This window comes from Dasypus novemcinctus, chromosome 23 (genome assembly GCF_030445035.2).
Source record: "Dasypus novemcinctus isolate mDasNov1 chromosome 23, mDasNov1.1.hap2, whole genome shotgun sequence".
NCBI lineage: Eukaryota > Metazoa > Chordata > Mammalia > Cingulata > Dasypodidae > Dasypus > Dasypus novemcinctus.
In genome coordinates this window covers 23171972-23190392 of record NC_080695.1, presented here as the reverse complement: position 1 = coordinate 23190392, position 18421 = coordinate 23171972, and the positions used below count along the sequence as shown (strand labels likewise).

The window sequence follows — 18421 nt, the reverse complement described above, 5'->3', positions numbered from 1 at the left end:
GACATTGGACAGATTTGTAGGTATGTAGGGTTCCATATTGAAAAGAGGGAGAGTAAATGACCACTTGCATATTGATTGCTGGCTATGGGGACCCCAACACTCTTGCCCCATTGAACTTCCAGGTTCTGACAGCTAGACCCTCAGCCTCCAAGGAAGAGTGTGGAAGATTTTCCTGGGGAAAATCTGACCAGACTAAAAGAAAAGGCTGAGTCCCAGCAGCTCACCCTATTGTCAAAACCATTAATCCCAACTCAAGTGCATATTGCCTCTAATCAGTTTTTCAGAGCTAGTTAGGAATGGCCAATAAGAATCACCAGCCATCTGTGGACATCTAAGGAGCACCTCCAACATGGGAAATAGAAACCAAAACAATGAGAAGAAAAAGCAACTTGAGGAAGCACACTATTTAGAGAGAAAAACTGAAAAACAAAACAAAACATTACTAATACCTTCAAGGAATATAAAAAGAACACTGCTTCCATTACATAAGAACAATAAGCTATAAAAAGGAATTTGCACAGGGAATAAAAATGAGCATTTGAAATTAGAATGACAGCAGAGGTTTTTTTAAAGCTGTATAGAAGTGATGGAAGATAAAGTTGAAGAAATAGCTTAGAAAGCAGAGCACAAAGATAAAGTAATAAAAGATATGCTAGGAGAGAGTAGATAAGAAATTGAGAGGATCAATCTCCCAGGTCCAATAGTGGAATGCTGGAAGTTCCTGAAAAAGAGAGAATACAGAAAAAGATGAGACAAATCACCAATGAAAAATTCCAAGAAAATTTCCCCACACTGATGAATGTTAGATTCCAGATAGAAGTCACCCAAAATCCAGCCCAATGGACAAAAATCAACCCACACTAAATTTCACCATTATGGACTTTCAAAACTCTAGGGATAAAAAAAGTTTTCACAATCTTTCAGAAAGGAAAAAAACATGCAAAGGGTCAAGAATCAGAATGCCTTTGGTTCTTTTGAAAACATTAATAACCATGAAAATTCTGTAAGAAGGTGACATCCAACTTCACAAAGAGGATTAGAATAAAGCCTTCTTCAGATGTGGAGGGTTTCAAAAGTTTCACCGGCCATGCAGGCTCTCTTAAGATGCTTCTAGTGGTGTACCACCAAAATAAGCAAGTAATACAAGAAAGAGAAAGGCAGGAGATCCAGCAAATGCAGGACAGACAGGCAAAGGGAATCCCCAGGAGGATGGTAAAGGGAGAGCCAGGATGACAACTATGCCCAGAGGACAACTGTCCATAGTGGAGCAGGGTGACTCGGGGCAGACCCAGCGACGGATATCACTACCAACCTCTCCCCTGCCAGTGTACCTCCTTTTTGTGTTTATTTTTTTAACACATCAATTTTATTGATACATATTAGTAAAGCATAAATACACCCAAAGTCAATGTATCTCCTTTAAAGCTGAGGATAGACTGTCTGGATGAGCCTGGTCCCCATTCTTACTTATAATTCGATGTTCTGAGCACAGGCTGAGTAAGCCCACACCCTCTCCATGCCTGCTGTCTAGATGAACAGAGGACATTCATTTTATCTATCAGATGTGTTCCGCTTTGACTTACTCCTGAAAGTAGGCAGAAGGCCATGGTGAGACCAAAGCAGAAAATACAGCAGCCCATTCCATATGTCTAGATTTTTGCTTTCTAACCAGTGTCTGGTCCATACAACAGCCCCAACCTGATACTCCAGGAGTCCACGTTTCCCCATATTTTCTCATGACTTTGCTTACTCATGCCTATCTATGCCAAGCTTTTGTCAACTCTAAGGAAAGCACACAGGTCCATGTTCTTGTTCTCAAGATGGCAGGATAAAACGTAATATCTACATTTTAAAAAATGAATAAAGGAACTAGGAGAATTAGGCAAGAGAATGAAATCAAAGATTGTGGTGAAGAAGTAAAAATTATCTCTATTTGCAGAAGACATAATTTTATATAAAGAAAACCCTAAAGAATCCATACAACAAAACTACGAGAACTAATAAGTTCAGCAAAGTTGTACGATACAAGATCAATATACAAAAATCACTTCTATTTCTATACATTGGCAATTAATAATCCAGGAATGAAATTACAATAGAAATTCTGCTACAATCGCATCAAAAGAATAAAGTACTTAGGAATAAATTTAACCAAAGAAGTGTTAAGATTTGCATACTGATAAGATTTGCATACAAAACATTGTTGAAAGAAATTAAAGACCCAAATAAATGCAAGACATCCATGTCCATAAGTCAGAAGACTTACTACTGAGTTGGCAATACTCCTCAAATTGATATACACCCTCAATGCAGTCCCTATCAAAATTCCAACTGCAGTTATTGCAGAAATGGACAGCTAATCCTAATATTCAAATGGAAATGCAAAGGATCCAAAATACCAAAAACAATCATGAATAAAAGGACCAAGCTGGAAGACTCACATTGCCTGGTATCAAAAGTTACTACAAAGTCTTTCAGCTGGAAATGCCATCTTGCAGTGACTCACCAAAAAGACAAACACAAAGGGAGAGAGGAGAGGCACCCATTGTATGTTTTCTAGGCCTTTTAGAAAACATGGAGTTGTTCCTTTGGCCACAAAAATGCAAATCTACAAGAAAGGTGATATCGCAGACATAAAGGGAATGGAATTGTTCAAAAAGGAATTCCCCACTAATATTACCATGGCAAAACCAGAAGAGTCAACAATGTTACCCAGCATGCTGTTGGTAGAGTGGTAAACAAGCAGGTTAAGGGCAAGATTCTTGCCAAGAGAATTAATGTGTGCATTGAACATATTGAACACTCTAAGAACCAAGACTGCTTCCTAAAACATGTGAAGGAAAATGATCTGAAAAAGAAGGAAGTCAAAGAGAAAGCTGAGTCCAGCTGAAGCACCAGCCTGCTCCACCCAGAGAAGCACACTTTGTGAGAACCAATGGAAAAGAGCCTGAGTATTGGAGCCTATTCCCTGTGAATTCATGGCATAAGAGGCATAGAAACATAAATAAAAGACTTGTGGATTATAAAAATGTTAGGTTTTTAATTTTTTCTTGAGTAGAAGTATTGTATCCCCTCCCTAAAGAAAGTATTTAAAGCAAACCATGTCCTAATTTATTGAGTAATAAATGTCTTTACTACTAAAAAAAAAAAAACACTACAAAGCTACACTAATCAAAATAGTGTAATAATGGCCTAAGAGTAGACATATAGATCAATGGCATCAAATTGAGAGTCTAGAAATGAACTATCACATTTATAGTCAATTAATTTTCAATAAGGGTGCAGTTCAATGGGGGAAAGAATAGTCATTTCAAAAAATGATACTAGGACAGCTGGATAGCCATACACAAAAGAATGAAGTTGGCCCCTACCTCATGCCATGTAAAAAATTAGCCTAAAGTAGATAAAAGATATAAATGTTAGGAGCTAATACTATAAAATCTTAGAAAAAACATGAGTGTAAATCTCTGAGACTTTGAGTAGGCAGTAAGTTTCTTTTTTTTTTTTTTGTCTTTATTTATTTTTTTAATATTGCATTCAAAAAATATGAGGTCCCCATATACCCTCCACCCTCCTCACCCCACTCCTCCCCAAATAGCAACAATCTCCTCCATCATCATGAGACATTCATTGCATGTGGTGAATACATCTCTGAGCATCACTACACATCATAGCCCACCCTCTCCCATGTTCCACCCAGTTTCTTAGACATAATAGCAAAAGCACAAGCAACCAGAGGAAAAAATAGATGAATTGAACTTCATCAAAATTAAAAATGTTTGTGTGTCAAAAGACACTATCAAGAAAGCTAAAAGACAATCACAAAAGTGAAAAAGTATTTGCAAACAATGTACCTAATAAGGGTCAGGTATCCAAAATATATAAAGACCTATTAGGATTCAAAAATAAAAAGACAACACACCACCTCTATATCAAGAGGGGACTTAGATCCCATATGGTGGAGTGGACATCACCATCCCTGGGTCCACAGGATAGAGGAATGAATTATGGATTAGAGTGGACTTACTGATATTCTAACATAGAACTATTATGACTAGTAATAAAAGAAATTGTAGCACTGATGTGTGGAGAAAGTGGCCATGGTAGTAGCTAAGGGCAGGCAGAGGGAAGAAGAGATGTGATATGGGGGCATTTTGGGGACTTGGAGTTGTCCTGAATGATATTGCAAGGATAGATGCTGGACATTATATAACCTGCCATAACCCACTGAATGAACTGGGGGAGAGTGTGAACTACAGTGTAAACTATTATCCATGCGGTGCATTAGTGCTCCAAAACGTATTCACCAAATGCAATGAATGTGCCACAATGATGGAAGAGGTTGTTGATGTGGGAGGAGTGGGGGGTGGGGTGGAGTATATGGGAACCTCTTATATTTTTAATGTAACATTTTTTGTGATCTACGTATCTTCAAAAAAATACAATTAAATAAATAAATGACAACACAATTTTTAAAATAAGCAAAGGATATGAATGGACATCTCTCCAAAGAAGATGAACAAATGGCCTGTAAGCACATGAAAAGATGTTCAAGATCATTAGCCATTAGGGAAATGCCAATCAAAACCACAATAAGATTTCACTTCACACTTAGTAAGACTGCTATAAATTAGGGGGTGGGGGGGGGGGAAGGAAAATAAGCATTGGTAAGGATGTGGACAAACTGGAATTTTGGTGGGTAGGTAAAATGGCACAACTGCTTTGGAAAACATTTTATGTCAGTTCCTCAAAAATGTAAACACAGAATTACCACATGACCCAGCAATGCCACATATATATATATATATGTGGATATATATAGATTCAAGAGAATTGAATACATGTCCACTCAAAAACTTGTCCACACGTTTACAGCATGATTCATAACAGCCAAAAAGTGGAAGCAACTCAAATATCTATCAACTGATGGATGGATAAACTAAATATGGTATAGTCATAAAATAGATTATTCACCCTTTAACATGGATGAAATTTGAAGACATCATGTTGAATGAAAAAAGCCAGACACAAAAAGACAAATATTGTATGCTTCTATTTATATGAAATACCTAGCATAGGCAAATCCACTGAGAAAAAAAGTCGATTAGTGGTTGCCAGAGGGTGGGGGAAATTGGGAGCAAATTTAACATGTATAGAATTAAAAGGAGAAATAAGTAAGTTAAAGGATGACCATACAAGAACTAAGGATGAGATGTGCCATGAATCATGATTGCTCCAAATCTGTGCCCCTGATTTCCCCCACCTGTGATCCACCAAAAATAGAGCCAGGCAAAAAATGCTGAGACCCTGAATGAGAACCTATTGGCTCAGAATATGGACAGGTAAGATCCCACTGGAAAGGTATCTAGAGGCACAATTAGAAGGGCTGCATAAGTGGACAGTGGTGAGAAAAGGTGGAGGAAGAGTGTGAAAAGAGTAGAAAGACAAACAGGTTTTTGACAAGAAAACAGGAGAAAGTCTTTCCTGAGATACACGTAAAGGAAGAGAATCAGATTTCCAAGGCAGAGGAGGATGAACCAACTGAGCTCACGTTTCCTGAGGGACCCCAAGAAACCATCCAGGAGGCAAGTGGACACCCAGGGTTTGTTGCCCACGGGGAGAGGCTGAGGTGCTCGGAACTGGAAAGATGGATTTGGGACTCATCAGAACGTTCACAGGGGGTGAAACTGCCCAGAGAGCCTGATGGGGAGAACCACAAAGAATCCCAAACTAAGCAGAAAGTGGAGGAAGAAAGAGGAAGGGTAGCCACCAAACAGAACTTAAAGAAGAATCAAAAGAAAGTGCTGTTAAAAGCATCAGGAGGAGAAAAATGCAAGCAAGGACACTTGTCAATTATCCCAGAAGGTCAAACAAGTTTCGGGCAGGAAAACAGCCACTGGATTGGGTATGTGGTTCCCCTGAGTGATTTCAGAGAACAAAGAATTGCCTCATATTGGGGTTTAATCTAAGCTACTGTCAATGTTCAAACTGAGTGAAACAAATTACTTAAAATATAGATTAAAAAGCCCTCTATGCTCATCTGGAGTTTTTATTGACCCATCTTCTGAGCCCACTTTGACTTGGCCATGGTATAGCCTGAAGGTGGATCATCCTGCCCTAAACAAAATGGTATTTGAAGAGCTTTTTTTAATTAAAAGGGAAGTGATTATGCTTTGCTGTTAGAAGGAGAGGAGGATGAAGAGGCATTAACTTGCTTATACCATGTGACCTTAACAATGTAGAATGAGCCTTTAAGAAGAGGGTAAAAGTCATAAGCGAATGGGAAGTCGCCTCTGGTTATTGTCTTCGATATTTGATTTTTTTCCAATTATATGTGTTTTTTGACACATTCAAAATTTCCTACAAGGAACAGATATTATTTTTAAGACGAGAAAACAAAATCGCACAGCTGGAAAAAATGTTTTAATCAAACAAACTGAAGGTAAGCAAGGATAACAATATTAATATTGAAGAACTAGAATTCAGGGAAAAGGAAATAAAAGGTAATGTTTAAGATAAAGGCAGCATTATATAATAGCAACAACCAAAGCTCATAATGATGGCGTGCAGATACAAATCTATAGCTGCCAAAGGAACTGACAAGATATAGAAATCAAATATTATTAGGGACACAGGAAGGAGGAGACTTTAAAACAACATTATCAAAAAGATTTAAGAAAATTAGGTCATGGTCTATCTAAGTACACAAAATTGATGCCTGGCAGGAATTCAATTCCATGATGGCAGTGGAAGGGAGCTGTCTGTTCCAGCGTATACAGAACATTTATAAAACTTGATCATACTAGTCACAAAGAAAATCTTAATAAAAAATATCAAATGTCTCTTCCAGTTAAAGAGAACTCCATCCTGGAGCAAAAGCAGAGGCTCTAGCTGGAGAACGAAGAGGAAGAAGACAGCAACAAAATAGTCAAGTTGTAGTCCCCTAGGTATTTGGAAGAGAAGGGGATGAATAGGAGTTAACTTTACAGTCTGATTGAACCAAATAACTCATCCCTTTTCTCATCCTTTAAACATCTTCATTTAGACCTGAAATGTGAACAACTGCAATGGTATTCACAGACTTTGCTCAGTGGTTCCCACAGTGGGGTCCCCTATCAGTTACCTGGGAGCCTGAGAGAAATGCAAATTCTCAGGTCCTACCCCAGGCCCATAGAAGCAGAGCCTCCTGGAGGCGTAGGGGAATCAGTCAGCAAATGGAGGGGGAAGTAAGGCAGGGATTTCCTGCAGAGGGATACGGTACATCCCAGCACTGGAGCACTGTGGGAGCCTAGGCGTCTGCAGTGAGTATGCAGAGGTGGGAGAGGAGGACACTGAAAGCTGCCTCGAGGAGACTGTGCTGGATAACTCAAGAACCTCCTCCTCCCAAGGAGACTATCATTTCAATTTTAGAAGAATCTATTGATGAAATGGCCAAAGGTAAAGAGAAAAAAAAAAAAGCTAGAGGATGCAAAAACCCACCACTAAGTCATGAATCCTGAAAAAACTGGAGGTCCACGGGATGGTACTGCCCTGATGACTGTGACAGAGCCCACTACACTCAAGCTCAGTTCAGAAGGGGCAGGGGACTTCAGGTCTTGGGCCAATTAAATCCAAAAGGCTCTCCCTGCTGCTCCCGAAGATGTCAAGTTTTAAGCAAACCCCCTGGCATGGACCTGGGCATCCTTCCAGCCTTTTCCTGACCTGGGAGCAGCCCCAGTGCAATTCTTCTGCTCTTCTGCATGTGGAGAGCAAGGGGTTCTGCCCGCTCCTAATGCTTTAGCTGCTTAGATGAGCCTCCTTGGCCTTTAAGCACGCACATGCACACTTTCATTTTTTTCTTTTGATTCTTGAAAAGGACAAGGTGGGGGAGAAATTCAGCCCTTCAACATCCTACTTTAGGCAATATGAAAACTAGAAACTGACCTGGATACATAACCAGTAATTTATTCTTAAAAGCCATAGAGGACTTCAGGAATGATGACACAGCGTTTGCCTGGATTTCTTTCTCCAAAACACCCCCCATTCCTCATAACCCTTCCTCAGGGACCAGGAGACAAAGAAACTGTGGTACACATTGGAATGAAAGTGGCATTTCCCCCTTGCTGACCTTCTCACCAGAAAACCCTGGGCAGGTTGGTGGCCCCCATACCTTCGTCACTATTGTCATCCACCAGAATGATCTCCTTCAGCAGGTGAGTTGGTGTGTGGTTGACGGCACTGTGGACTGACCGCAGGATCACGGACAGCGCCTCGTTCACGAAGATAAATATAATGGATATCTGGGGCAGGTCCTTGGAGTACTTCAGCTCCTTACACCTGGGGACAGAGAGCAAGGGGGAGGCAGAGTCAGAAGAAGGAAGAAGGCACTCGCGACTGGACATGCCAAGGAATTCAGCCAAGTCCTTGCACGGGTATTCTCAAGGGATCGATCACTGGTCTCCTCTTGGCCTCTCTTTGGCTAAGAGCTGAGAATAAAACCTAAGGAGGAGAGCATGAAGGGATCCAGCCCCACTTCCCCCATATTTATGACCCCCAGCAATGGGGAAGCACCAGCTTGTGGTCATCACCTCTATCGCAGGCTGCTGCTGTCCCACGTGCATCTCTGGCCCGCCCTCAGCACACACCTGCTGCACTTGGGTCCCCAGCACCTGAGTCTCCTTGCCTGGCACCTGCTTTGCTGCCAGCTGAGCAGGAAATCAGGCCCACCCCCAACACTCTCAATGAAAGACTGCTGGCCGTTGACGTGCACATCGCCCAGCTCCCTTGCACCACCCCTCCAGCAGGTTAACTCTGAGCAGGTTCACACTGGCTCCCGGAATGTCCCCCATGGGATCAGGCTCCAGTTGTCCACAGTAGCAATGTGCATCACATTTTTGGGGATGACTTTCTTCTTCACCCCCCTACCCGTGCTCCCTTCATCTGCCAAATAAACTAACTTCACTTGAATCTTTGCTTCAGGGTCTGTTTCTGGGGGAACCCAAACTAGAACATTTTCTGAACCTACCAACTGCCCAGGACTGTGCTGGAGATACCTGCTCTCAGGGTCTGACATTCTAGGATAGGACAAAAAACACACAGGAAAATAACCAGAAGAGGGGAAGAGGGTTCTCTGCCAGACACACACTGCCTCCTCCTGCAAATATTTCTGTTATCTCCCTGGGGGCTGCAGACAGCACCACCTGCTACCCCTCACCCTGCAGACGAGATTAAAGGGGCCATGGAGCTTGGCTCTTCCCAGGTGTCTGAGGCTCCCAGTGATGCAACAGATGATTTAAAGCCCAGGGAACGAGCTCTGCATCCCTCAGTCACCGGTGCTCTGTCCAGGTAGCACTGGGGAACTTTATTTTATGCTTAGTCTAAGCCATGTAGGAAATACCAAGCAGAAATAATGTAGAACGGAATGCCGAGATATGAATTTTAATACATTCTTCTCCTCGTGTGTGACTGCACAATACACAGCACACAGTGTTAGAGAGCAAAACAAAGGGAATGAGATGAAGGACGGGGTGAGGGAAACAGTTCTGAAGAGGGAGCAAGGAAGGCGGCTGTTTTTTATGCTGAACAGCTTGGGCCATGTCGGGTCATATTAATCATGTAGGCAATTTTCGGGAGAAAATAAAGTTTTGTTACAATATACATTTGTGTCTCCTGGAGGAGACTGTCCAGGGATCCATTGATCAGGCGGCCTCATTTTTACCACGTCACCATAAATTCACTTCTGGGGACTGCCAGGGAGATTAGGATAGTTATTGACGGGCCCCCAGGGCAGACAGCAGGAATCATCTCATTTACTGTGTGGTGACCCGAAGGAGGAGGGCACCGCAGCTGGGCCCTCGGTGCCCCCTTGACCAGAGGCCAGCAGCCATCTGCTCCTGGCAGGCAGCAGTGGCTCCTTCTCGGGCCATCACCCAGCAGCACGGAGAGACAGGCATGAGTACACTCCACGCCCACCTGCTCTGGACACTTTGGGAGATTCTTTCTTTAGACCTTGGTTTTTCACAGCTTCTGGGTTTTGGAATTAAAAAGCAAAGAGGCCAAATTGCACTGTAGCAGCACCATCTTCTCCACCCACAATCAAGGGTTGAGTAGGAAGGACAGCACACTGGCCCAAGCAGGCCATTTCCTCTGGGGAAGGAGGAGATGGGAAGCCTGCAAGGAATGGGGCCCCCGATCCGGCCACTGCCTGGGCCAAGCTGGCAATACCATAAATCATGTGGGCACATCAGAAGCCAGATGCGCTCCACCACACCCCAGCATGGCACCCTGGGCACATTCAGGGCCTCTCTACACCTCGGTTTCGACATCTGCAAAACTGTCAGCATCACCTACACCTTGCCCAGCGACAGGCTTGTAAGGCTCAGAGGGACAATGGCACTTGAGAACTCTGTGACCCTGTTAAGTGCCAATCATGAAAAGATCCACTCTGCCTGCATGGCCCTTCCATCCTTCCTTTTGGTCCCTTCATCTCCCCTTTTCTTCCACTCTAGAATTCTGTTTATAGATTTCTATATCTTCTACCTGTGCTCTTTTTTGACAATAATTTTAATAATTATCTTTTTTATTTTTTAAATTTTTTGCATTGTCTTTTTAAAAAAATTATTGTAGTAACATCTGTACAACACAAAATTGCCCATTTTAATTACTTTCAAGTGTACAATTCAGTGGTATTAATTACATTTGCAATGTTGTGCTACTATCACCACCATCCATTTCCAGAACTTTTTTATCTCCATCATAGAAACCCTTACCCCATTAAGCATTACTGGACCAATCCCCCACCCCACCCTTAATAACCTTCAATCTACTTTTTTGTCTCTATGAATTTGACACTCTAGTTATTTCATTTAAGTGAAGTCATACATGATGTGTCCCTTGGTTGACTTACTTCATCAATGTGATATCATCAAGGCTCACCCATGTTGTCACAAATATCAGAATTCCATTCCTTTTTATGGCTGAACAATATGCCATAAGATGGATATACCACACCTTATATATCCCTTCTTCCACTATGGACACTGGGTTGCTTCTAGCCTTTGGCTGTTGTGAATAAAGCTGCTATGAACAGTGGGGAGCAAATAACTGCCCAAGTCCCTGCTTTCAATTCTTTTGAGAATATACCTAGAAGTGGAATTGCCAGGTCATATGGTAATTCTATGTTTAATTTTCTGAGGAACTGCCAAACAGTTTTCCACAGTGGTTACACCATTTTACATTCCCACCAACAATGTACAAGGGTTCCTATTTCTCCGCATCCTTGCCAACATTTGTTATTCTCCATTTTTTAATCACAGCCATCCTAATAGGTGTGAAGTGCCTCCATTCCCTTTTGTACTTTCTTGACTACCACTAGCCAAGTTTCCAAAGCTTTCACTCAACCCAGTCTCTTCCCACAGGACTCTCCTCTGAGACCGGGTTCATATCTCCAAATTTGCCTTGCCCCCAACAAGTCACCTGACTTTCCCAGGGTTTTACACATTCATTGCTCAGTTGATGGCAGACAAAATGAATACAATTATTATTATTAAAATAAACATATTTTGCTGGTCTTTAAGCCCTAGAAAAGTAGTTGGTTTCTTTTTTACAACAGATATCTCTAAAGTCAGCTCACTGCTTGATTTGTAGAAGATACTGGGAATCTGCTGGTAGATGGACAGATGGACAATTGAAGTGTTTAGCACCTTCTATAAAGAGTAACCTAGGGCACTCATGGATACATACGTCACCTCCCATGAAATACCAACAGGGCAGAAGATGAGTTCAGGAAGGGAAAAGAAAGAGAAAGGCCTCATAGGCCAGAGAAAAATACTAGGCACTGCAAAGCAAAGAACCAGATGGCTTTGCCCGCAGGAACTGATGCCGAACCATTTCCTGCTATGGCTAAATGACCCGCAAACAGTGTGGGCTATCCAGGTAGCTCCACGACATGCACACTGAGGCTGATGTGAATAAACAAACCCCTTTTCCCTCACACTCCACGTTTCTGCCAAGCTGTGGGGATGGAGGATGCTCAGATGACAGCGTGATCTGCATGGAGCCTTCACAGGCAATAGCCAGGGCTAAGTAGAGTGGGGCAAGTGAATTTAGGAAAGGGAGTGGTCACCTTGAGCGTGGCTTCCAGCAATGTCTGCATATAACAGAACATCCAAAATCAGACCAGCTTCCTGCCTCCACGTTGGCCTCCCACACCGCAAATTCCAGGTAGCATGAGTAGCCTGGATGACGGTGAGGATAAAAGAGTCAATTTCAGGTTGGAAAGGCACCTGGGGAAAGCAGGGAAGATGGCACGCCGTACAAACCGCAAAATACCTCAAAATCTATAGCAGAGGGTATATGCTCCCTCTAATAACCTGGGCTCTGGATCTGGGCCCCAGAAATCATGAATTTCTTTTCAATAACTAGTCAATAATCAATAAACCATCCTTTGTCGGAAAGAAGATTGACAGCAAGAAAACTATCAAGTTCTGAATCAATCTCAATCAATGCTTGAGGCAATTCAAGAGCAGGCTGCCCTCTTCAAAGGGTTGGGAAAGAGATTCTCTGCGAAGCTGTCTTTATAAAGAAAATAAAGCAGGGACAACCCACAAAAAGTGAAGTCTCTAAGACAGCTAATGCCTTATTATATGTATCTGTCCATATGCCCGGAAGCTTCCTTGAACTCTGCAACTCCCCAAGAATAACCAATGGTATCCTTCCCACCAACACCCTTCTTTGTTCCCTGCGTCCCAGAGTGACTGGCATTTATTTTATGCATTGAACAAGCAGAAGTACCATGTTCTTACTTAATTGGTGTTGACTAAGAGCAGAAGCACTTGGAAGACTGTGTACCTCTTAGAGCCCACAAGAGAGAACTGTACGGGGGTGCTGTGCCGTGGTCCCTAGGGGAGCAGCAGCAGTCCCCCAAGTACAGCGGCAAGGACCGAGAAGGAATGAGGGTCCAACAGTGAGCCCCTGATACTAATGACTATGCTTGTGAGCCTATATGCCTGAAATAAGAACAAGGCCTAGAGTAGCACTGTGCCTGGGAATTTCCTCCTGACAGTCTTCATGTTACTCAAATGTGGCCAGTCTCGAAGCCTAACTCAGCATCTAAATGCAATGCCTTCCCCCCAGCGTGGGACATGACACCCGGGGATGAGCCTCCCTGGCACCGAGGGATCACTATCAACTAACAACTGATAATGAAACTGGAAAATGACCTTGAATTGAAGGTTCGATGCGGATCAGTAGAATATCCCTGTCTACATAGAATAATATGACTTTAAAATGCTGTTTGATCTAATGTAAGGGGGAACTAGAAAGGAGAAATGAGTTTATATGGCTATGAGTCTCTAAAAAAAAAAGAGTCTGGAGGCTGTCAGAAGGATTGCCCTTATGCACAACTGAGCAGAGTCTAAGAGACAGATAAAGTAGATACAATCCCCAGGTAGTGGTTCCTTTGAGGGCTAAAAGGACCCACGGGTTCTATGGTCATGGCAGATAGGGTTCACTGCCATGTCAGATGGCCCTTCTTTGGAGCTGGTGTTTCTGCGTGATGAAACTGGAGCCAGAGGGGATCTCTTTTCATAAGACTATCATGCTACTTTACTGGAATTGTAGTTGGTATTGGGGTTTCAGATATATTTAGGGGATTGAATCTTTTTACTGACAATATGATAACCAGGCCCTGAGCCTCAACAGACTCCAGCTCCTACAATCTGATTTATTGGACTCACCTCACTCAGCTAAGATGGAGTTGAAGAAGGACAACCACCACACCATAGAGCCTAGAGTGCCTACAACTGAAAGCAGGAGGATTGCATCCAGTAACCATGTGGAATCTGAGCCTCCTCTTGACATAGAGGTGCAACGGACACAACCAATCCAAGGACCTCAGAGAAAAGGTGGCATTGGAGTGGGAAAAGTGGACATGGTGGCTGATGGGTATGGGGAATGGCAGGAAGAGATGAGATGTGGAGGCGCCTTTGGGACTTGGAGTTGCCCTGGATGGTGCTTCAGGGGCAATCACCAGACATTGTTAATCCTCCCAGGGCTCACTGGATGGAACGGGGGAGAGTGTGGGCCGTGATGTGGACCAATGACCATGAGGTGCAGAGATACCCAGAGATGTACTTACCAAATGCAATGGATGTGTCATGATGATGGGAGTGAGTGTTGCTGGTGGGGGGAGGGGTGCGGTGGGGGTGGTGGGGTCGAATGGGACCTCATATTTTTTTAATGTAATATTTTTACAAAATCAATAAAAAAAAAAGAGAGAGAGAACTGTAGTCAACATGAAGGAACATCAAGCCCCAAGTCCTCCAAGGAAGAAAGAAACCAAAGCCCAAAGAGTTGGCCAAGCCCCCTTAGAAGCATCCTCCTGCCCACGACCATTTCTTAAGGAAACAACCTAGAAGAACACAACATGGTACAGATAAGAGGTCTCAAGACATCCTTGTAAAGCAATCTGCCAACCTGGAAACAAAAAGAGGACCCCAAAACATTCCCATCATTGGAAATGGATTTTGATGCCAAGTGATCCAGGAGGCCCAGAAGACCACAGATAATGATGATGGATAACCAACAATTGTTTAGCACAGGCTCCATGCCAGAAACTGCTGGAAGCTTCCATACACAGCATCATCTTGTTTAATCCTCACAACCACATTTTGAAGTAGGCAGTATCATCATCCCCTTTTACAGATGAGGAAATGGGAGAACAGAGAGATGAACTCACTTGCCGTAAGTTCCACAGCTTAGCTGTATATCCAGAAAGCAGCAAGGGGTGCTCTGACAGTGAACTGCACCGCATAGTGTTTAGAGTCTCACAAATGCCCCCACGTGGGCGAGGTAGGGTGAGGTCCCTGTATCAACCAGAGGACCCTGCAATTCTTCACTCAGCCACTTCCTGACTGGGAGACCTTGACTAAGTAAGTTGCTTAATCTCTGTGAGCCTCAGTTTCCACATCTCTGCCCTAAAACCCCCAATTAGGAGCTCACCTCTGAGGCCAGCTGCACCGTCTGTACCTATGGACCACAGGAGTGGGGTGATAGAAAGTGTGGTTAGTGTGCCTGAGCAGAAACCCCTTCAAGTAGGATGGGGTGCACAGAAGCCAGCTCCACTTACCTGGGGTTAAAATGGCTGGTGACAATGTGGACCAACTCCTGGCATTCTGGCTGTGAATCACCCCACCCCCAGGAATTATCAAAATCCCCTTAACTGAAGGACCCCCAGTAGAGAGAAACCAAGCCTACTCTTGACCACACCAGGGCATCACAAAGATTCTGCTACTAATGAGTCTGGAGGCACGGCAGTCCCCCTCCCCGTCCCAGGCCTGACTCAGGCTGTGCCCCTCCAATCCTCTGGGCAGGATCAGAATTAAATGAGAGCCAGGATCTTCAGCGAGCTGGGTGTGAAAGGCACACCTGTGCTGTACCTGTGCTCTGGGTGGCTGGGCAGGGGCAGTCCAGGGTGGGCACCCACAGGACCTTGAGCCTGCTCCTTGTCACCTCAGGTCCCTTGGAAGGAGAGGTTTCCCCTTTCAGGCTTTTCTAGATTTCTCGGTACCAATCAGCTTCCATTATCCATCACCATGCACGGTCCTCCTGGCTACTCCCCCAGCTCGGGCTTCTGGTTGCAATGACGCCCACAAGTCTCTGTTCTGAACATCTGCCTCACCAGAGGGAAGGGGCTAATTACTAAGGCCTGCCCAAATCTAATCCTGCCATCAGTAACTGTGAGTTCCAGGATGTGACAGCTAAAGCACATTAAACACTTGTAACAAGGCAGTTTATAATGCAAGGCAGTCAATGCTGAGTGCCAAATGTATGTATCTACAACACATGTAATAGATCAGCTGAGGTGGGCGGGAAGGGCAGGGAAGAGGAGATGTGAGCTGGATTTAAAAGATGGCTCAAACTCGAGTGTTCAAGAACAGACAGAAGGAGCAGGCAGCTACAGCACTTCTGAACACAGCAGAGCAACCAGTGCCTCTTGCGGTTTCTCTTCTAGGGCCTTCCAGAAAAATTTTCCCAGGCTTGCTTAAAGATTGAACCATTTCAGCCAGGGACCAGAGAAGAGATTGAACCATTTCAGCCAGGGACCAGAGACTCAAATGAGGCTCTGAAAACTCCTACCAGGCTGATTTCTTTTCATCATCAAAGTACTCCATGAACATGCACTTAGAGTGGACTGTGCCCAGACCACCCCCAAGCTCCAGGGGCTCAGAAGGCAAAGTGAAGTGAGATGAGAGGAAGCTACTGTGGGGAGTCAAACAGGAGAGTCAGCTTGACTCAGGAAACGCCCTTGGCATCCCAAGGGCAGCCTCTCTCCAATTAGAAAACTCCTGAGAAGTTATGACAGTCTTAGGGACAGGCACAACTTCACGTCTATTCCTTCCACAGGTATGGGAGGCAAGGACCCCTTCTGTGACATCCTTTCTGTACAGTGTGTAGGGCAAGTGCTTTCTCCCCTTCCAGAAGTCTCCATTTTCATCATCATCAAATCCACCCATCGAATCTGCTTCAAAATGGAGAGGCTAGGTTCTTAGAATCTATCTCTTAAATTGCAAATTAAACTGTATTGCAACCCCTGCGTGAACGACCTCTTCATTTCCAGAATTAATATACCTTCTCCCCAAGCTTTGTCAGTCATGCTCTTTGGTGACCTGGCCAGGTCCAGTGACAGCATCAGACACACCAAACATACCCCCTATCCAGCCTGCCTTCTCAAACTTAGGAGTAAAAGGGCTCCAGTCCAAGAAAGTATGTGTGGCCCAGCAGCTCAGCAATGGGATTTGTTTTTCAAAAAGCGGCATCCCCTTGCCAGGTAGGAGTAACAAGAAAAGAAAGGCAAGTGTATGAAACAGGCTTCTTTTGGTTGCTGCCTGAATTCCATGAGATCATGAGCACTGAAGGCACACACTTAATCGGAGAAGTGGCTGGTACACAACTATCTGAGCTATACCAACCAAGCCATGGGTTAAAACAACTGTATTAGTCAGCCGAAGGGGTGCTAATGCAAAGTACCAGCAATCTGTTGGCTTTTATAAATGGTATTTATTTGAGGTAAAAGCTTATAGTTACAAGGCCCTGAAGAGTCCAATTGAAGGTACCATAAGAGGTACTTTCTCACCAAAGTCTGTTGTCATGTGTTGAAGCAAGAGAGCAGACAATCTCTGCCTGGTCTCTCCTTCCTTCTTCCTCTTTAGGCTCCACGGGTCCAGCTTCTTCTGATCTCAGCCGTAGGTAGGCATGGGGTTCATCTCTCCCTGGGGCTCCAGGATCAAAACTGACAAAGTTCTCTCTTTCTTCTTGTCTACTTCCGTGTCTATGGAGCACTCTCTCTTCCTGTGTGTCTTCTTGAGTAAATGACCTTTTATCGCCCCACCAATAGGGGCAGAGACTCAACCCTGAGTCATGTCCTACTGATGTGATTGAATCAAAGCCCTAATCCGCCTTTTTTTTTTCAGTTGATTAAAAAATTTTTTTTTCTTCCTTATTTTCTTTTAAATGTTACATTCAAAAAAATATGAGGGCCCCATATACCCCACACACCCCCACACCCAACTCCTCCCACATCACAACCTCTTCCATCATTGTGGCACATTCACTGCACCTGGTGAATACATTTTGGAGCACTGCTGCCCCACATGGAGAGTGGTCTACATTGTAGTCTACACTCTCCCCCATTCCACCCAGTGGGCCATGGCAGGACACAAAATGTCCAGCATCTTTCCTTGCAGCACCACCCAGGACAACTCCAAATCCTGAAAATGCACCCACATCATATCTCTTCTTCCCTCTCCCTACCATCAGCAGCCACTGTGGCCACTTTCTCCACATCAATATTACAATTTCTTCCCTTACTAATCACAATAACTCCCCAGCAGAACACCAGTAAGTCCATGCTAATCTATACTCTATTCCTCCATCCTATGGACCCTAATCTTAACAGGTAATTTATTCAAGACATTTGAATCTAATGCATTCAAAGGGTATCACATCCAGAGGAATATATTAGTTTAAAAATATAATGTCTCTTTTTGGGGTTCATAAATAATCTCAAACTGCCATACCAACCAAGAAGAGAAATGGGACCTCTTCCTTGGGAGATTTACTACAAAAGTCTCTGAGTCTGTAAATGGCAAAGAACACTGATACCACACATGCCAACTGACATAAAACATTGGAATATATCCCATAATTTCTATACCAACACCACCAGCCCAACTTTTTCTCCAACAAGGAGACAAACTCTTCCCTCCTCTCTCTGGCTCACTGTGGGTATGGGGTGAAATATGAAGTCAGGTCACCAAGTTAATCTAGTTGCCCTTTGAGTTGGAAGAGAAGATTTAAATGATTGAGGTGTCACTTCATCAAAAGGCTGTCATTCCAATCCGTTTTCCTGTCACAGCCAGGACACCCCTCTACACAGCCAGGG

General features: G+C 43.7%; 1 protein-coding gene across 2 annotated transcripts in view; it reads right to left on the bottom strand.

Annotated features, from left to right (window-relative positions):
• Positions 1-18421, bottom strand: part of GALNT17 (polypeptide N-acetylgalactosaminyltransferase 17) — a 447808-nt gene that overhangs the window by 223267 nt on the left and 206120 nt on the right. For both annotated transcript variants that reach the window (XM_004460693.5, XM_071211180.1), the window contains exon 3: positions 8150-8316. In XM_004460693.5, coding sequence (XP_004460750.1) covers positions 8150-8316 — 167 coding nt within the window. The remainder of the gene's footprint in view (positions 1-8149; positions 8317-18421) is intronic.